Source organism: Macaca nemestrina, chromosome 18, assembly GCF_043159975.1.
Source record: "Macaca nemestrina isolate mMacNem1 chromosome 18, mMacNem.hap1, whole genome shotgun sequence".
NCBI classification, from domain to species: Eukaryota; Metazoa; Chordata; class Mammalia; order Primates; family Cercopithecidae; genus Macaca; species Macaca nemestrina.
This window is the reverse complement of record NC_092142.1, coordinates 56,280,228-56,301,156: the sequence shown is the minus strand read 5'-3', so window position 1 is coordinate 56,301,156 and position 20,929 is coordinate 56,280,228. Positions and strand designations below refer to the sequence as shown.

Below are 20,929 nucleotides of genomic sequence, written 5' to 3'. Positions count from 1 at the left end.
ACTTGCTTTATCACTATCCATCTCTATAACCATCAATCCATAGTTGTTTTTTCTTTACATATTTCAAAGTAAACTATAGGCATCAGTATACTTTCTCTTAAATAATTCAGCATGCACATCACTAATTAGACTTCAATAAACTTCAAGTTTTTAGGAATCAAACTTACACACACTGAAAAGTGCAAATCTTTTTTTTTCTTTTTTTTGAGACGGAGTCTCATTCTGTTGTCCTGGCTGGAGTGCAGTGGTGTGATCTGGTTTACCACAACCTCTGTCTCCCGGGTTCCAGCAATTCTCCTGCCTCAGCCTCCCGAGTGGCTGAGATTATAGGCACATGCCACCACACCCGGCTTTTTTGTATTTTCAGTAGAGATGGGGTTTCACCAGGTGGCCCAGGCTGGTCTCAAACTCCTGACCTCAGGTAATCTGTCTGCCTCGGCCTCCCAAAGTGCTGGAATTACAGGTGTGAGCCACCACACTGGCAGAAATGTGCAAATCTTAAGCACAGTGATGTGCTGAGTTTTATCAAATGCATACACCTGTGACTCAAACCCTATCAAGATAGAGAACGTTATCTAGAAACATATTTGCTTTAAAAAATACAAAAATTAGCTAGGCACAGTGGTGTGCGCCTGTAATTCCAGCTACTCGGGAGGCAGAGGTGGGAACATCACTTGAACCCAGAAGGTGGAGGTTGCAGCAAGCCGAGATCATCCCACTGCCCTCAAGCCTGAGTGACAGAGCAAGACTCTGTCTCAAACAACAACAACAACAACAACAACACCCTGCAGAACACCCCAAAGACCACAATCTTCTTACTGAAGATTGTGTTTACATGGGGAAAACTCTGAAGTCAACAATACTGATTTGGTAATGCAAGAAGATTACACTTGCCAGCTGAAACAGAAACTACCTAAAGATGTTTCAACAAGAGTGTTTCTGTCTTTAGACTCTAAAGCCTCTGGTATTTTGTTGGGGAAGGTAAGAAGGGGGTAGATTGTGAAATATTTGGTTGGAATTTTACTTTTCCCCCAAAAAGAAAGGTTGCCTTGATAAGGTGTTTTTACATGTCTCCCAGATGTCCAAAGCTATTTATCTGGAGGTTTAAGTCACACAGGGTACCATTATCCCCTGAATTGTAACCGTCAAGAAGTTTGGGAAAAGCACTGGATGATTCTGACACTTCCCTTATGCACTGAAGATCTTTAAGAAAGCATGCCGTTGAAAGTAGATATTTTTTCTGGTTGAAAGAGTATCTGGGCAGGGCTTAGAGGCTCACACCTGTAATCCCAACACTCTGGGAGGCCAAGGCAGGCAAACAGCTTGAGCTCAGGAATTTGAGACCAGCCTGGGCAACATAGCGAAACCCTGTTTCTACAAAAAATACACAAATTAGCCAGCATGGCGGATTGGACCCCGTAGTCCAGCTACTGGGAAGGGCGGTGGGAAGATCGCCTGAGCTGGGAAGGTCAAGGCTGCAGTAAACCATGATTGCACCACTGCACTTCAGCCTAGGAGACAGAGATCTTAAAAAAAAAAAAAAGTATCTGGAAAAACCTTCATCTCAAATGTTGAGAGCTTTTTTAACCTAGGAGTGCATCTGCGGTCAGAAAGAATTACAGAATTTAGTTCTGACCTAAAACGGTACAAAGGAGAAAAAGACAAATCCCTTCAGCATTCAAAGAATTTATTAAAAAATAAAATTCAGGCCTAAGATAGAGTAAGGAATTTCTGGAAGCAAATAATAGCAAAAAAAAGGAAGTAAATAATCCCTGCCCGAAGTCTTTTTTTTTTTTTTTTTTTTTTTTTGAGACGGAGTCTCGCTCTGTCGCCCAGGCTGGAGTGCAGTGGCCAGATCTCAGCTCACTGCAAGCTCCGCCCCCCGGGTTTACGCCATTCTCCTGCCTCAGCCTCCCGAGTAGCTGGGACTACAGGCGCCCACCACCTCGCCCGGCTAGTTTTTTGTATTTTTAGTAGAGACGGGGTTTCACCGTGTTAGCCAGGATGTTCTCGATCTCCTGACCTCGTGATCCGCCCGACTCGGCCTCCCAAAGTGCTGGGATTACAGGCTTGAGCCACCGCGCCCGGCCCCGAAGTCTTAAGGATTGAAAAATTTGCCTTAGACCTCCAAAAAATCCTAAGGAAGAATTGACATGAGTGCTTATGACAGCTGCAGTACAGGGGAGAAAAACAAATGTAATATTCCATGGTGCTTGTGGTTTTCCCTCAAGAAGGCCAAATAATAGGAGATCATATGTTATTCAAATATACACAAATCTGAAGGAAAAGGATTTTTCTATTATAGAAAACTCTTTGCTGTTAAGAAAAGCAAATAAAATATATAAGCAGTATGAATATCAACATTTTCCTTAATGATGTCTACTTTAAATGATGTCTAAAACACTCATACTGCAAACTCATTTGGATACTTATTAGACCCTAATACATATTCAATAAATATCTTAGGTGTATTCTAAAATCTGTTAAAACATAAAGTCTCTCCAAAATATTTACCATTTGGAAAAACTGAGACACCATTTAATAAATACATATCCAATGCTTATACGGCGGGCAGTGAGGAAAGATGGAAAAAGGTCCTTCATGCTCCTGACAAAGGGAGCTGGGGTTAGGGACAAACTTAGCTCCCTACCCAAAGCCTACAGATAAAGCATCTACTAGAAGGAGGCCTCTCGTTCCATCAGTTTTCCAGTGGAAAAGGGAACTTTGGTAACACTGAAGTATCTCTGTGTGAGCAAGTTTTTAGGTGACTATACAAATCAGCAATAGCAAAAGGGGAATAGAGAATCTATCTTTGCATTGTAACATATTTATATCTTACATTACAAGCCAAAATATTGTTGGTATAAATATCCTCGCCCACAGAGTGAAAAGTTAACCAAAAACCTATAAATTAAATTGACAAAGATGAAGCTAAATAAAAAGTCTAATTAAAAAAAGAGGAATCATGATGAAAACCAAGATAATTTTGAGACAATACAGATGATGCACCCCAAACTAAGCACGCTTCCTGAATACTGCAGGAATACCCATTCTGCATATGACACGTGAGAAGCTTGCACTGGTACCAGGTTTCCCAGGACAGACTTCCTGGGTGAAAAAAGTATTAAGAGACCACAGTAAACTCCAATATTGTTCTAGTTTTAGGTTATGAATACCAAGTTTTAGTAATCTTTAGTAATTTACTTGATAGGTTATTAATAAGTAGCCCTTAGGCATACCTAAGTATGAACAACTATGAAGCAATAAGAACCTAAAAAAGAAAAAAAAAGGAGCTATATTTCCCATGTGGAGGGATTGGGCAGGAACCACATCTTGAGAATCACTGCCTTAAGGGAACACAGGAGTGAAAACAATTCTTCAGGAGGTAAAGGGGTAAGAAAAAACTAACACTGAACATTAAACTATGAGGTAATATACTTGCTGAGTAAGGTACTTCAAACCTTCTATTTGAGGTATATAGGACCCATGAAATTACACCTGGAAACTATAATTTCAAGCTATGTGCAGAGTTCATTCCTTAACAAATTTAAGGAGTATATAAATTCTTTACTATTTCAAATGTATTCTCAGTTTTCAAAAGCTTAGAAACAAAGTGGAATGTTCTCTAAGAGGCCACCACTATTTATAACATAACTTTTCCTGATTTAACCTTGTATATACCACACATTTATCTAAAGTTACTGCTTTTACATACTTAACCAGTAACCACTCCCTTTTGGAATGGACACATTTGTAAGTTTTTTCTACTCACAAAGGTTGGCAAGAAAAGGATTTCAAAAGCTGACTTACTGAATGATAAACCAAAGGGAAATATTCACTCCTTCGCACTTCTAAAAGTTGTAAAAGTCCCCTCCAAAAGGTTGTGGCCCAAGTTATGGCATTTACTACTTCGTGATTATTCTGTTTTTCAATTTTCTAATTTGAATACCAGGGGAAAAAAAACTACCCAAATTCAATGATAACTGCCTTGAAAATGCCAAAAGCTTGAAGAGAAGCTATATCCATAGTTTATTATCCCCAAATAATTCTTTTGAAATTGATTGCTTGTTCCCCTGTGTTTCCCATTTGTGGTGACTATTGACTTTCCACTTATTTTGCAATCCTGAGACTATCACACCCTACTTTACAAGTATCCTACTCAAAAATACAGAACATTTCCTATTTATTTATTTGAGACAGGGTGTTGCTCTGTCACCCAGGGTGGAGTGTAGTGGCTCAGTGCAGCTTCAACCTCGCAGGCTCAAGAGATCCTGCCACCTCAGCCTCCCAAGTAGCTGGGACTATCTGTATGTGCTAACACGCTGGGTTAATTTTTGTATTTTTTTTGTAGAGATGGGGTTTTGCCATGTTGCCCAGGCTGGTCTTGAACTCCTGGGCTCAAGTGATCCTCCCACCTTGGCCTCCCAAAGTGTTGGGATTATAGATGTGAGCCACCATGCCCAGCCATAACTTCCAATCTTAAGTTGTGTAAGTGATTACTATCCTCAAGAATTCCTAACATTTTCTCCAAACTATAAAGAGTGTGAAAGCAAGCTGGATTTAAAAAGATGCAAAGCGATTTCCCACTTCATTATAACAAATTACTTCATTGTTAAGGAAAGTATATACAATTCTCGATAGACTAAATTAAGCTCATGAGGCTAGGCATGGTGGCTCATACCTGTAATCCCAGCACCTTGGGATACCAAGGTGGGTGGATGGCTTGAGCCCAGGAGTTTGAGACCAGCCTGGGCAACATGGTGTAACTGTGTCTAAAAAAAGTGCAAAAATTAGTCAGGTGTGGTGGCTCACACCTGTAGTCCCAGCTACTTGGGAGGCTGGGGTGGTAGGATCACCTGAGCCTAGGAGGTAGAGGCTGCTGTGAGCCACGATTGCACCACTGCACTCCAGCCTGAGAGACAGCATGAAACCCTGTCTCAAAAAAAAATAAAAAGAAAGAACAGAAAAAAAGAAATACAGAACAATTGTTTGTTAAACTCTTGCTAAAACATACCTTTTTTTTTTTTTTTTTTTGCCTCCAGGCCCCATAGAGCTACATAACTCAGATTTGCTGTTTTTACCTGATTCACTACAGATTAACACACTATTATACAAAATGCTGTTTTTATTTCCCTTCGATACTTGCTAAATGAAAAGTTATTTTGCTGAAAAAAGCAGAAGTCCACATAGAGTATGCTAGAATACCTCCTATAATCAATAACTTAAAAATAATCATTGAGGGCTGGGCATGGTGACTCATGCCTCTAATCCCAGCACTTTGGGAGGCCAAGATGGGCAGCTCACTTTGAGCTCAGGAGTTCAAGACAAGCCTGACCAACACCGTGAAACTCCCTCTCTACTAAAAATACAAAAATTAGCCGGGCACAGTGGTGCTTGCCCATAATTCCAGTTACTTGGGAGGCTGAGGCAGGAGAATTGCTTGAACCCTGGAGGCGGAGGTTGCAGTGAGCCGAGATCACGCCATTGCACTCCAGCCTGGGCAACGAGAGTGAAACTCAGTCTCAAAAAACAAAAAAACAAAAAACAAAACAAAAAAAACCCAACTAAATCCCACATAAATTGCCCAATATTTGAAAAACCATCTTTAACAAGTACCACGAACCAAACACTAGTAAAATGTCACACAGGGACACAAGTCTCTTATAATCTCATAGAGGGATCTACAAAGCAAGATACCATCCCAGGAAATGCAAACTCTACATAAGGGGAAAAATAAAGAGAACTACTGTGCAAGAGAAATTTAAAAGCAACTTCCAACGTGCCTCATAATCTATAGTCTGGGGCTACCACAACAACGCATAGTATTCGTGGAGGAAAAAAGGCAGTCTTTACAAATCATAACTGAGGGAGAAAGCATGATATTCACTAGCTGTAGACATCCAAAAGCCATGCCTCTCTCTCTATATATATATATATGCAAAAGGGGGAAGAGATTTATAATGCTGAGATCAAATTACTTAGAGGAAAATTTCAGCTGTCAGGGGGAAAAAAAATCCTGAAGGAAAAGATATTACAGTGGTAACTACTGCCAGCACCATAAGAAGTTCAAAGTAAGTAAAAATTCTGAGAGCAAAACCTGGAAATCCCACCATCCCCATCTAAGCAGGGTTTGAAACCATGGGTTTAGATCATAATATGACCTAAGAAGCTGTGAACCTTGAAGCTTGCAGTGCAATATGGCTCCCAGGACTCCGCAGGTGGCAGACAACTACTGTATTAATCTCACCCCTTACCTCTACATACTGCTTTACAATTTATAAAGTCCCTTCACTTTTATTCCTCAACAGCAACCCGTTTGGTGGTAGAATCACAGTAACTTACGTTCACGCAGCTTGTAGTTTCTACTTTCACACACTGCGCTGGTTATTTTATAGAAGAGACTTAAGGGGGTTAAGTCACTCCACTAAGCACAAACAGATGGTAGGTGAAGGGCCTGGAAAACTGCGGGATTCTACTCAGTCAATAATAGACACTTCTAACCCTTCAAAGTTCAAAGTGCAACACTCCAAGGGGAGCAACCTCACTGAGAGAACGGTACAAGACAGGACCTCGAAGTCTCAGCTGACCGTCTCGGTCTCGGTCGGTTTCCCTCCCCAAAGACGGGGAAAGTGAGGCAGCAGGCAGAGACAAATGCCTAATTTGGACTCACGCAGGGGGTGTTGGTGGGATGGACTCTCCCCACCCTACTCGGGCACTAAGCCCGGAAGCAGTTGGATCCTGTGTCTAGGACACCTGGTCGATGAATTCCCGTTTCCCTTTCACTATTCCCCACTCTGGCTTTCTTATGGATGGAGGTGTCTTCTTCCCATCACCGCCCAAAAACCCCCTCTCCCCAAGGTCCTTACCCAATTTTCAGCTCCGGCCTCCGTAGTACGAGAATCCGCTAGTTCTGGCTCCTACCTCCCAGCCCCATTCTGTCTTTCTATCCCAAGGCGTTTCTAAATCTCCCAGGGGAGGTCCGCCTCCCACCCGTGCCACCTAGACCGCAAACTCCACAAAAGGAACCCTCCCAAAGCGTCCCCTCATCTACCCTTTCTATCCCGGGCACCCCTGAGTAGATAGGACCCCCTCAGTACCAGGAGCCACCCCAGGAGATAGATAGCTGCCTCTCACCTGGGCCCTGTTAGCCTCAGCCTCCTCAGAAGGGTGACCCCCAAGAACCTCTTCTGGTGAGGACCCCCGAAAGAGGGAACACCCTCTTCTAGGAACCTCTTCGGATTCCTCAAGCGCGGGCCTCGGTGGAAAACCTCTCGGCTGTTTCTCGGCTTCTGAGCAACGCCACCTCTCTCCCGGGCCCTTTCCCAGAGCCTGCCCCGGCTCCAGTCCGGTCCGCCCGCCCCAGGCTCGAGAGGCTGTTTCCCTCCCTCACAGTCGCCTCCAACCCTCACACTCCCTCCCGCTCCGCGTGCCCAGGGGGCTTCTCAGAGCAGCGCGGTCGGGCTGCAGCACTGACTTTCTCTAGCTCCCGGGCCCACCGGAGCGAGGGGGCGGCGGCGCGACTCCTTTGTGACAGGTCCGAGAGAACGGTAAAGATGGACGCGAGGCCACGGCGCTGCCATTACGCGCACAGCCCTCCCCCGCTTCGTACCGCCCCGGCCCTCCCTCAGTCCCCTAGGAAACGCCCCTTCCTCGGTGGCAATCCCTCTCCTTGACAGCCAATCACCTTTCAAAAATCGTGTCACGTGACCAGAAGAACCGGCCCGCCCCCCAAGCGTAAACTGGCCAATCCTCATCCTGAGACGTGAACAGCCCAATCAAGTCTCTCCGGCTAGTTTTCAGGGTACCGGATTTCCATCGGGCTCCCGGGGAGGAAGAGCTCCGCGGATTGGGTTACGTCGCCGGAAGTGGGGCGGGACTCTATTGTGGCGGTGAGGAACAGGAAGCCCTGAAGGGTCAAAAGGAATACAAAAGCAAAGGCTATTTTCTTTTTTTTTTTTCTTCTTTCATTCGTTCCTTCCTGTTTCTTTCTTTCTTCCTCTCATTTTTGTTTTTCTTTTTTAAGAGCGAGCGGCTCTGCGGTGGCGGTTTGGGGTAGGCGCCGCCGAGGTGAGGGCGTCTCGCCTCCCGCGCGCCGGTAGGTGAGTGCGGCCTCGGTACTGGCCTGGCAGCGACACCTGGGTTCCAGCTTCTTTACCGAAGAGAAGGGGAGCTGTAGCTGCTGTTAGGGATAGGGCCAGGCCTGTTCTCAGTCCGCCCACCCGCCCCTTGCCCGGAGTAGCCGAAGCCCGGGGCTTGCAGGCCCAGCCTGAGGGTAGCTGAGGGTGCCCGCGGGAAGGCATCTGGGTGGCGGGGGAGGACCCTTTCAGGCGGGCCCAACACTGCCGGGCGTTTAGTGGGTTTTCCCCACTCTTCTGCTAGATAGGGCCACCCAGGCTTCAAGTGAGTAGCAGGCTGCGTTCCAGAGGTCTTGGAACAGGCCCAGGTTACTCCGATGTGCGGCGTCTGGTTGGAAATGGTTGCATCCCAGAATGGAAGTGCAGGATGGGAAGCACATTTATTGTGTGCCATGTACTAGTTGCTGTGCCAAGCGCATTTTCTATTACGGAAAACAAGCCAGCTGGCCCGTTTTGCAGAAAACTTAAGGAACAAAGACGGAGAGTTGAAGCGTCATGCTTGAGAGTTGGTGGTCCTTGTGATAGTCCACACAGAGGAAAAGGGGAGACCTGTTTGTTCGTAGTCGTGCTTCTTAAACGTTAGTGGAAAACAACATCTCCGGGGCCCTTTTAAAATGCAGACTCTCAGACCCCCGCACCCTCAGGTAGTCTGATTAGTTCAGGAGTGGGACCCAAGAAGCCACATGCGAGCCTGGTGGTCGGAATTCCCGATGACCTCTTGCCTACCACTTGTGAGATAAGATTTGTCGATTCTTCAATTATTTGGTATATTCATGTGTCCACAGGGACACCATAAAATAGAAGGCACCCTTCTGAAATCTTTGAAGAGAATCAGTGGGTAGACTCCTTTTTGATACAAAATATTGAGCCGACAGCAGCTTTTACAGTCTTTAGTTAGATAACCTGCGAACAATTTGTAAGGGTCTGAAAGTATAGGCTGCCCGATTATCTTTCTCAACTGAAGTCTTCATGTCCTTACTCTGTGGGGAAGTGCTTCATAATATAAGAAAGGGATAATTTTGTCAAAACCATTTAGTTGTTTATCAGCCTTCACTTTCATCTTCCAAGAATCGTGATGCTTGGTTAGAGTCAAGCTGCTGTTTTAGCTACTGAAAACCACGTATGTGGTAAATCAAGTAACAAGTGCAATGTAAGTACAGGGTCATAGTGTAATTATGCCTTCGCGGCAGCTAAATTAAGCATTTTCAACGTGTTCACTATTAGTAACCTTTTGAACATACTTTGTCTTCATTCTTAAATATGTTTCATTCTTCACTATAGAATGTTGATTGTTTTGTCTAAAATGAAGTATGGACGAGTTTAAAAAAAGATTTGTCTTGGTTTTCTGTATTTCCACCATGCTGTATGGAACTATGGGTTTGTTTTTGTTCAGTTTGTTTGGTATTTATTAGACTTCTTGAATCTGTGGATTAGTGTCTTTCGTTAGTTCCGTAAAAATTCTCAGCCATTTTATATGCATATACTGCTTCTTCCCATTGTCTCTCTTTTTTGTTGATTTAACTAAACCTTTTCATTCTTTTCTCTATATCTTTTACTCTGTTCTTTCATAGTACATTCTGGATAATTTCTTTATTCTCAAGTTATTTCCATTGTTATTAAACTCGGCCACTGAAATCTTAAATCATACATTGCATTTTTTAGTTTCTGAAGTTCTGTTTGGTTTGTGACACTGTTTTACAGTTTCTTATTTCTTATTATTAATTTTGAGGCTTAATTTTATTTCTTTAAACATGGAAAGTATAGTTGTTTTTGTAATCTCTATGTTTAATTCCACTGTCTGAATTCCCTTTGGGAGAGTCTGTTTCTGTTGTCCATTATTCCTGCTGTTTTACTTCCCAGTTCATCTTTACTTTGAAGCTGTAGTTCTTTTGGATACCAAATTAAGATGGAGAGGGAGGTAGTTGTCAGACTCCACTTCCTGGATGGGCTCCTGGCTTGAACTTGTTTCTGTTATCTCATAAAGGCACTGAAACTTTAGCTTTTAGGTCAGAGAAATCCTCAGGATGAAATCCATTTTGAATATTGGGCTTAATTTCTGGTTTTCACCTTCTAGATTGTGTCCAAATTCTTTACTATCTTGTTAGCTTTTCTATTTAAGAATTAATATTTTTGGCCGGGCGCGGTGGCTCACACTTGTAATTCCAGCACTCTGGGAGGCCGCGGTGGGCAGATCACTTGAAGTCAGGAGTTTGAGACCAGCCTGGCCAACATGGTGAAACCCTGTCTCTACTAAAAAACACAAAAATTAGCCAGGCATGGTGGCGGGCGCCTGCAATCCCAGTTACTCAGGAGGCTGAGGCAGGAGAATCGCTTGAACCTGGGAGGTGGAGGTTGCAATGAGCCGAGATCGTGCCACTGCACTCCAGCCTGTGTGACAGAACAAGACCCTGTCTCAAAAAAAAAAATTTTTTTTTAACAAATTTCAGGCATATTTAGTGCAGAGGTGGATAATTGATCTCAAATACCTAGCCCACTATTTCAAGAAATGAAAATCCCCCTGTATTCTGATTTTTGGAATGTGAAATTTGTGTGATTTCTAGCATCCTTAAGTTAAAGATGGTTATTCTTCATATACCTAAAATTTCCACCACTTTCACTGTGCGTCGTCACAGCCACTGTGAAAATTAAGCTTCCCCAATGCTTATCCTAGTCTTCCTTTCTTTACTCTTTAGTGCCTCTTAATGGCCTGTAACCTAGTTTTACTTTTCCTTAAATTGCTGTGTACCAACCTTACTTCTTTTACTGAATGAGTGTAAGTTCCTCAGTTGCCTGTTTAGTACATAGCATTGTATCTTGCACGTAATAGGTTCTCTGTAAATATTTGCTTCAAAAAATTTTTTTTCTTTTGAAATGGAGTCTTGCTTGCATCACGCAGGCTGGAGTGCAGTGGTGCGATCTCAGCTCACTACAACCTCCGCCTCCCGGGTTCAAGCGATTCTGGGATTACAGGCATGTGCTACCACGCCCAGCTAATTTTTGTAGTTTTAGTAGGACGGGGTTTCGCCATGTTGGTCAGGTTGGTCTGGAACTCCTGACCTCAGGTGATCCATCTGCCTCAGCCTCCCGAAATGCTAGGGTTACAGGCATGAGCCACTGCGCCAAAAAAAAAAAAAAAAAAAAAAAATTATTTGGCCTTGTCTGGTTATTGTAATGCAAAGCTCCCCCTCCCCCCGTTTTTGTTTTTTTTTTTTTTTTAAAGGGAAATGGGTATCTCATTATGTTGCCCAGGCTGGCTTTGAACTCCTAGGCTCAAGCAGTCCTCCAGTCTCAGCCTCCTGAGTAACTGGGACTGCGATTATTTGTTTTATTTTGTTTTTAATTTGGTCTTGAAGTGGAGTTACGTAGGGTGGGGGGAGGGAGGATGGAATGTGACTTGAGGTGTGGGTTAGGTTCTGAAGCGAGCCTAGATGACAAAATAGCTTACAAGCAAAGCTACCCTTGAAATTTCAGGGAAGCAGCATGTTAATTGTAGTACCAGTGTTGCACAATTCTGACATGGCCAGTGTGATATTATAAAATACATATTTGGCCTTCGTCCCTGTCTCCTGTGGCATACAACTCCTATAATCCTTGGAATCTCCAAAATGATTGGTGTCTTTTTATATGCTAAGGAGCTGACTGGTGGCTGGCAGCCCCTAAGTAGCTTTAGGATGGGGGCTGGTCACTTGAAAGACCCAGGGAAGATTAGAGAGTTGGGACTTTCAGCCCCTCCCCAGTGTCCAACCTCTGGGGAAAGGAGAGGGCAGAGGAGCTGATGATTGTGTTGATCACCAGTGGTCACTGTTTAATTAATCATGTCTAAGTAATGAAGCTTCCATAAAACCCCAAAAGACTGGGTTTGGGGAGCTTCTGAATAGGTGGACGTGGGAGGTTCCTGGATGATGGTGCCCCAGAGAGTGCATGGAAGCTCTGTGCCTTTCCCACATGCCTCGCCCTATGCATCGCTTCATCTGTATCCTTTGTAATATCCTTTTATAATAAACCGGTATATGTAAGTAAAGTGTTCCTCTAAGTTCCTCTGAGTTCTGTGAACTGGTCTAGCAAATTCATAGAACCTAAGGAGCAGGTCATGGGAACCCCGATTAATAGCCAGTTGGTCCGAACCACAGGGAAAACAACCTGGTCCTTGTGGTTGGTATCTATAAATGGAGGCTAGTCTTGTGGGACTCAGCCCTCAGCCTGTGGGATCTGATGCAGTCTCCATCCAGGTAGGTAGTGTCAGAGTTGAACTGAATTAGAGGACACCCAGCCGGTTGGTGTCTGCTGCAGAATTGGTGGATTGCTTGGTGTGTGGGGACATATCCCTCACAGAATTATACTGTGTTGATTGTTGAGTGAGAGAATAGGAAAAACACTTTGGTTTGGGTTTTTTTTCTCTAGATCTTCAGGCAAGTTTTATTTTGGCTTTGGAAAAAACTGCTGTTTTTCTTCCTGTGAGCCCCAGATGAAGTTGTTGGTTTGTATTTAGGAGTCACAATATGTAAAAAATGCAATGAATACAATCATGCATAGTGAGGGAAGTGTTCATATTCGGAGAGGCGCATGTGAATGAGGATCAGCTAAGGGAACTGATATTTAAATTAGTTGTCTTCTAGTGCATATAGATGAATTCAAGATAAACGCGCATTTGAGTCTCTGCTCTTGCCTATGGAAAGATAAATCAATAATTTTTTTAACTTTTTTTTTTTTTTCCCCAGGCAGGGTCTTGTGCTGTTGCCCAGTCTGGAGTGCAGTGGCCCTCATAGCTCACTGTAGCCTGGAACTCCTCGGCTGAAGCCATCTTCCCACTTCAGCCTCCTAAGTAGTGCACCATCACACCTGGCTAATTTTTAAATTTTTTTTGTAGAGACAGAGTCTCACTGTGTTGCCCAGGCTGGTCCTAAACTCCTGGCCTCAAGTGATGCTCCCACCTTGGCCTCCCACAGCTTTGGGACTACAGGCATGAGCCACTGTGCCCAGTCTGTTTGTTTGTTTGTTTATTTTTAATAGAGATGGAGTCTCGCCATGTTACCCAGGCAGGTCTTGAACTCCTGGACTCAAACAGTCCTGCCTTGGCCTCCCAAAGTGCTCAGATTGCAGGTGTGAGCTACCACACCAGGCCTTAATTTCTTTTTCTTTTTCTGAGACGGAGTCTCACTCTATTGCCCAGGCTGGAGTACAGTGGCGTGAAATCTCAGCTCACTGCAACCTTCGCCTCCTGGGTTCAAGTGATTCTCCTGCCTCAGCCTCCCAGGTAGCTGGGATTACAGGTGCATGTCACCACACCTGGCTAATTTTGTATTTTTAGTAGAGATGGGGTTTCACCATGTTGGCCAGACTGGTCTTGAACTCCTGAACTCAAGTGATCAACCTGCCTCGGCCTCCCAAAGTGCTAGGATTACAGGTGTGAGCCACTGCGCCTGGCCGAATTTCTTATATGTGTTCCATAGATGCCTGAGAGATTATTGCAAAGCCGAATTTTTTATTGTATGTGTTTCATAGATGCCTGAAAGGTTATTGTAAATTGCCCCTTATAATAAACATTTAAAATATGGATTAAATTGCTTTTTCTGTGGTTTAGTTTTTAGATTCTTTTAGTCTCCTTTGCTACTGGAGTATGTTAAATAAGCTTCAGTGTTAGAAGATTGACTTTACTTTGCCTAGTAATAAATACTAACAGCAGGCTCTCTGTTAGCAGTTACCATCCTCTAAATAAATTTTATGATATAGGAAAAGTCAGCTAAATTTTTAAAAATCTAAATTATTGTATCTTGGTAGAAGTGCCTTCTGTCCAGAAAGCAGTCTTTATTTGGAATATAGTTGAGTTAGCCAGATGGCAAATTCCTCTTAGTTGCTGTCCTGCATTTTGAAGTACAATGTGACTTGAACATCAGAGTAAAAAATGTTGGAAAGCAATAATCTGTATTTACTGACAGAAGGAAATGAATTGACCTATTGCTTTTGCTACTCAGAGTGAAGCCTTAAAACAATAGAACACAGAAACCTGATTCTGGTGTGTTTTTACATGTACAGTCTGTCTAATTTTAGAATTAGAAGGATATGGTGGCCAATGATGTAAACACTTAAGTAGTTTGCCATCACATAATTCAATTCCATAGGAAACCAGATCTCATTACCTGTGTCATGGCACTAACTTAATGGAGTCATTTTTCAAGTTAGGAATAGCAATTATTTGGGGAGCAGCAATGTAAGTTTTGTATTTTAAAATGTGTAGTGTGCTGTGTAAGAACTGAGCCCATTTTGTCCCGCCACCCTGGAAATTAAATACCACAGTCTCCAATGTAAGCCCAGTAGTTCAGTGTTTAACAGTTACTTTGGCTTGAAATATAAGAACTTTGTTTTCTTGACTGTCAGGCAGATTTGAAAACCACGTTCTTTATTTGTGCCAGTTTGAACTTTAAGTTTGGTGGACAAAGTGAATTTTGAAATGATTTTAGTTTTCTATGAATTCCCTATTTGAAGAACTTGAATAAATCCTTTAAAAAATAATGTAATGTTTAGTTTGATAATTAAACTTGAGTCACTTTGAAAAAACATGTGAGTAAAGGAAAGCTGACAGCATTTGTTTACTCTTTCTAAAGTGGAACACAGTAAGGACAAAATAAGCATTCCTAATATAAGTCCTCTGCATTCCTACAGGGATCTTCACAGTTAGAGCCCATATCCCCGATATCCCTGGGCTGTTTGTCTTTTGTTTTGTTTTTAATTACTCTAGCAAACAAAAGGGGAAAAGAAGAGACTTGTGAAAATTTACCTAGACAATAGGAATTAGAAGTCACTACAATCTAGTTTTCTAGCTTCTCTGTCTACTTCCAGCAGGTCAGTAAGTTACAGGTACTTATCACCTCTTTCTTGCAGAATAAACAGCCATTGGACTCTTCAAAGAAATACGCTGTCTGCATCAAGTACTGCTTTTGCAGGTTAAGTGACCATTTTTAATCAGTTGAAATTAAAGGAAAGTAGCAGTTATTTTTGAGAGATGATATCAATTATATGATATAGTAAAATGATTTAAGTTTTGGTCCTTTGTTTCTTACTGCATAAATTGTATGGTGTTTGAATAGAATTCCTATGATACTGACACTTCAGCAAATACTTGCTTGATGGCTACCAATCTCTATAGCTTGCACTTGACAGTACCTAGGAATGTTCATGTGAGTTCATTCCTCCCTGCTCAGATTCTTCAGCTCCTCATGGTTGGTTTATTTAGTAAGTATTTGAATACCTAATATATGCCAGATACTGTGCTAATAATAATAAGCACTGTGGAGATGAAGAGCTGTTGGAACAGTCATAGATAATAAAACACAATGAATAAGGGCTGTAGTAGAGTTATGAATGATCATAGCAGGAACACAAAGGAAGGAAATACATATTAACTACTCTAGGAGGTCTTTTCATAAAGGAGATGGTCTTCAGTGAGATTCTGGGTGGGTGGAGCAGCAGTTTGCATGGGGTGAAAAGAAAGCAAGGATATTCCTGGCAGAGGGAACAGCCTGAGCAAAGCCATGCAGAGAATGAGGACCTACAGAAGAAAATGCTAATTTGAAAAAAGATGTATAAAGCAGTCTATGTTTTAGTCTACTCCTTTTAAACTTACAGAAATTTATTACTATTGTGGCCATCTAACTTGGCTTACTTTCTTTATTTGGGGATCAAGGGAATGCCAGAATTATGATATTAGTTTTATTATTAATTAATTAATTTATTTGTTGAGACAGGGTCTCACTCTGTTGCCCAGGCTAGAGCACAGTGGTGCAATCATGGCTCACTGCAGCCTCAGCCTCCTGGAGTAAATGATCCTCCCACCTCAGCCTCTGAGTAGCTGGGACTACAGGCACACACCACCATGCCTGGCTAGTTTTTAAAATTTTTTTGTAGAGATGGGGGGGTCTCGCTTTATTGTCCAGGCTGGTCCTCCTGCCTTCGCCTCCCAAAGTGCTGGGATTATAGGCATGAGCCACCATGCCCAACCTGAATTAAGAAATTAGTTTTAAAGAGCAGACTTTTATAAGTGTGCATTAGTTTTGACAGTGTGACTTTGCTTTCGGGAGACCAACCCACTGAGAGCTGATGAGAAATACATTTCTTGTCCCCTTTTTGCCCCTGCAGCACTTGTCTTTAAAATTTTTTTTTTTTAATGTATGCATTTGCTTTATTTCTTATTTTCATTAACCAACTGATTTCTGGTTTTGTCCCTGTGTATAAAAGATTGTAGGCCGGGTGCAGTGGCTCATACGTATAACCCCAGCACTTTGGCAGGCTGAGGTGGGCAGATCATATCGCTTGAGTCCAGGAGTTTGAGACCAGCCTGGGCAACATAGTGAAACCCTGTCTCTGCAAAAAAAAAAAAAAAAAAAAATTAGTCAGGTGTAGTGGTGCATACCTGTAGTCCCAGGTATTCGGGAGGCTGAGGCATGAGAACTGCTTGAACCCAGGAGGCTCTCTGATTTCTTATTTAGATGGAAATGTAAAAATCTAGGGTTTGGTTTTTTTTTTTTTTGGCATATTGGAAGATTTTTTAATTTTCTGTTTTAAAAATATAGGCCAGGCACAGTGGCTCATGCCTGTAATCCCAACACTTTGGGAGGCCAAGGCCAGTGGATCACCTGAGGTCAGGAGTTCAAGACCAGCCTGGCCAACATAATGAAACCCCATCTTTACTAAAAATACAAAAATTAGCCGGGCATGGTGGCACACACCTGTAATCCCAGCTACTCAGGAGGCTGAAGCAGGAGAATCACTTGAATCTGGGAGGCGGAGGTTGTAATGAGCCAAGATCATGCCACTGCATTCCGCCTGTGCGGCAGAGCGAGACTCTGTCCTAAAAAAAAAAAAAAAAATTATATATATATAACAAGAATGAAGAGAGACATTTACTGGGGCACCAATGGCATTGCCATATCCTAGTATTTCCCAGGTTTAAATCATATCTAATCTGATAAATTCATTTCCCGGAGACATGATTATTTTTCTCCATCTTATAAGATTAAAGTAACTAGGAATGTTTGGCTCAGAAAAACAACAAATTAGGAGGAACATGGGAATTGTCTTCAAACAACTGAAATATGGTCATGTTAGAAAAGATTCGATTCTTTTTGTATAGTCCCAGTGGATTGAACCTATGTGTTGAATTTATAGTAAAACAGATTTCACTTCAGTTTAAGGAAGAACTATCCTAACAGTCAAATCTGCTTAGAGAGGGAGTTGGCTGCCTAGCAAGGGAGTGCAGTGGTCCCTCTTGAAGTTTTAATATATGAGTTGGATGACCTTCTCCTGGGTGTGTATGGTAAATTCAGATGTCGAGTGATTATCGTGTTAGGTAGGCTATAAGGACCTATCCTACTCTGAATTATTTAGGAAAAATGGGTGATGGAAAGAAACCAAGTGATTAATACAGGATGAGAAAGGAGACTTAATGGTTAATAGGGGATGAGAAAGGGGGAAACTGAGGGTTGTCCAGAATGTCTCTCCCAATCATTAGAGCCCTAGAAAGTTCACGTTTTCTCTGCCAGAGACGTTTAAGAAATTGTTGGCTCTGGTTTCATAAGAGGTTGTTCTGTAGAACTTGAGGAATTTTTGGCATTTTCACAGAGACTGAACAGTTCTGCTTCAGTAATGAGCCTCTGGCTGGAGTCGTTGAGTGCTGCTAAATCAGAAGTGTCCAGGTTGTGGGCTTTAGGTGGGAGCAACAGCGTCTGTCAGTTGATTTCATTTCTTTCTAGTAATTTTCACAATTCTTTCTTATTATTGTTACATTAAACTAAACCTCAGCAACAGGCTGAGACTATTCTCTTGTTCTGAACGTTTGGTTTTGTTTTTTCAGCTTCCATTTCTAGCTTTACTAAATAAAAATGTTGCATGAATATTCTTAACACTGGAATTTGAAGTAGGAAGAAAGCTGAAGTCGACATGTCTTTGTTTTCAACCAAGATTTAGTGTTTTCTGGGGAGGAGTATGGTAAAGTTGGTAAGAGTATGAATTTTTGATGTTAGGCCTGACTTTGGTTCTTGGCTCTACCATTCACCACGTGTATCACCTTAGACAAATAATCTAACTCCTCTGGACCTCAACTTCATCTATAAACATAATATTTCTCATAGGATCAATGACCATGTTAATTAGATAATATCCATAAAAAGAATACAGTACATGGTAAGAGTTCATTAGCAGTTAGCTGCCTTATTTTTGTGGTAGCGTGGAAACTTACTGTTTTTGTTGTTAGTGGTCATCTTGGAATGGACATTGGATTGAATATGTGCCTCCTTGTTAGCGCATAGTGCTGTGAATAACACATAACATGTCTGGGTAGGGGTTGATTCTACAGTTACTCAAAAGGAAAGAAACCAATAAAGAAAAACAGAGATTTAGTTTAAAAGGAGTAATACGGCCAGCTGCAGTGGCTCACACCTTAATCCCAGCACTTTGGGAGGCCTAGGCAGGTGGATCACGAGGTAAGGAGTTCAAGACAAGCCTGGCTGACATAGTGAAACCCCATCTCTACTAAAAATACAAAAATTAGCTGGGCATGTTGGCACATGCCTATAGTCCCAGCTACTCAGCAGGCAGAGACAGGAGAATTGCTTGAACCCGGGAGGCGGAGGTTGCAGTGAGTTGAGATTGCACCACTGGACTCCAGCTTGGGCGACAGAACAAGACTTCATCTCAAAAAAAAAAAAAAAAAAAAGAAGTAATAAGTAATACACACTCTGCTATCTTTATTTCCTTCTCTCCTCTGAAGAAAAGCTCAGGTAGAAATAACAGATTAGGTAATCTTCTGTGTCAAAATATGCATAAAATGGTTGAGGTGATTGTGAGAGTGAGAAAAGAGAAGGATTGAAGTTCAAATCTTAAATGGCACAGACAAGGGGTTTACAAGGAGGAAGGTCAGGAGAGAGATAAATGAAGAGTCAGATTAATATTCAGGAAAGTACATGGAACTGAAGTTGGAGTTGGGAGATCTGTTCTTCCAGTCTCACTTTCTCCATTCATGGTTTGTTCACGTTCCCTGCTGTACAGACTGGACTTGATCACTAAATCTTCAGTAGCTGAGATTCTCCATCTTAATCTACTTGGAGGCAAGAGCAGGTGAATCAAGATAGTGTAATGTCCCAGAAACAGGAATTTCAAGAAGAAGCAATGTCAGATGTTACAGAAATAAAGGAGGATAAAGCTGGGAAAAGGATGGGATGCTCAGGAGGCCAATTTATCTAGATTAGAAGGACAGAGAAGTACCTGCAATGTGAGATTTACTATGGAACACCAGGTAATAAGAATTATTCCAGGTCCTCTTGCCAACTGTGTAGATAACATCGATGTTAATAAAAATTCCCTGATATGTTTGGAAAAGTGTATTCATGTGCTTTCATCAATGGCCTATAAATTAAACTATTTGAGAGTTTGTTTTTTTTTTTTTTTTGAGACAGAGTCTTGCCCTGTCGCCCAGGCTTGGGTGCCTCCCAGGTTTAAGTGATTCTCCTGCCTCAGCCTCCTGAGTAGCTGGGATTACAGGTGCGTGTAATCCCAGCACTTTGGGAGGCCGAGGCAGGAGTTCAGGAGTTTGGAACCAGCCTGGCCAACATGATGAAACTCCATCTCTACCAAAAATACAAAAATTAGCCAGGCGTGGTAGCAGGTGCCTGACTAATTTTTGTATTTTTAGTAGAGATGGGGTTTCACCATGTCAGTCAGGCTGGTCTTGAACTCCTGACCTCGTGATCTGCCTGCCTTGGCCTCCCAAAGTGCCAGGATTACAGGTATTTGCCACCGCGCCCGGCTGAGAATTTTTTCAATTCAAAGTTGGAAGATAATTTTTAGTTTGTTGCTGGGTGAGACAGAGCTAAATCTCCTTGTTTCTCTTTAGAATTTTAATTGCAGTTCTCACTTGAAATGATATTTTTGTTTTTGTTTTTGTTTTGTAGATTGGTTGTTTCATTATGGATGGAGGGGATGATGGTAACCTTGTTATCAAAAAGAGGTTTGTGTCTGAGGCAGAACTAGATGAACGGCGCAAAAGGAGGCAAGAAGAATGGGAGAAAGTTCGAAAACCTGAAGATCCAGAAGGTATACTGTGACATTCAGTATAATGGTCTTTAATCCACGCAGTAGCCCTGCAGAGTAGGTATTAATTGTCCTCACTTTGTTTTATTTATTTACTTTTTTGAGACGGAGTCTCACTCTGTTGCCCAGGCTGGAGTGCAGTGGTGCGATCTTGGCTCACTGCAACCTCCGCCTCCCGGGCTCAAGAGATTCTCCTGCTTCAGCCCTCCGAGTAATTGGGATTACAGGCACCTGCTACCATGCCTGGCTAATTTTTGTATTTTTGGTAGAGATGGAGTTTCATCATGTTGGCCAGGCTGGTTCCAAACTCCTGAACTCCTGCCTCGGCCTCCCAAAGTGCTGGGATTACAGGCGTGAGCCACCATGCTGGCCAATTGTCCTTACTTTAGAGTTGAGGAACTGAGACTCAGAGGGGTGAAGTCACCTGTGTAAGATCCTGCACAGCTGGGAGTAGAGCCAGGATACTCACATCCTATTCCTTTTCTGCCTACCACACTGCCTTCCAAGAGATTCTGCTCCTCTCCTCCATCTATACAGGTGGATCCATGGTCTGAACAACTGAGAACACAGCTGCTGTGGAGGGTTAGGGCTGGCCCCTCAATCAGTTAACTGTTTCAGGCCATGGGCGCTATTGACATTGATAGTTGGCTTTGAGAACTGCTGGCCCCTCTCTGAGGTCCGAAGGGAAACTGGACTTTGTATAATTTTTGTGT

At 42.6% G+C, this 20,929-nt stretch overlaps 2 protein-coding genes across 20 annotated transcripts in view; one reads left to right on the top strand and one right to left on the bottom strand.

Moving 5' to 3' along the window:
- Positions 1–7,609, bottom strand: part of LOC105494035 (ring finger and SPRY domain containing 1) — a 53,078-nt gene extending 45,469 nt beyond the window's left edge. Inside the window, exon 1 of one of the 6 annotated variants that reach the window (XM_011762118.3) lies at positions 7,475–7,609. The gene's annotated coding sequence lies outside the window, so the exon portion shown is untranslated. Of the gene's footprint in view, positions 1–6,866 lie in introns of all 6 variants that reach the window. The other 5 variants (XM_011762122.2, XM_011762120.3, XM_011762121.2 and 2 more) reach the window with 5 other exon arrangements.
- Positions 7,610–7,611: 2 nt separating this feature from the next.
- Positions 7,612–20,929, top strand: part of PSME3IP1 (proteasome activator subunit 3 interacting protein 1) — a 34,753-nt gene continuing 21,435 nt past the window's right edge. The window contains exons 1-4 of one of the 14 annotated variants that reach the window (XM_071084599.1): positions 7,896–8,099; positions 9,204–9,285; positions 15,015–15,076; positions 20,078–20,219. In XM_071084599.1, the coding sequence (XP_070940700.1) occupies positions 20,093–20,219 (127 nt within the window). In that variant the 5' untranslated portion in view covers positions 7,896–8,099; positions 9,204–9,285; positions 15,015–15,076; positions 20,078–20,092. The other 13 variants (XM_071084597.1, XM_071084600.1, XM_071084598.1 and 10 more) reach the window with 13 other exon arrangements.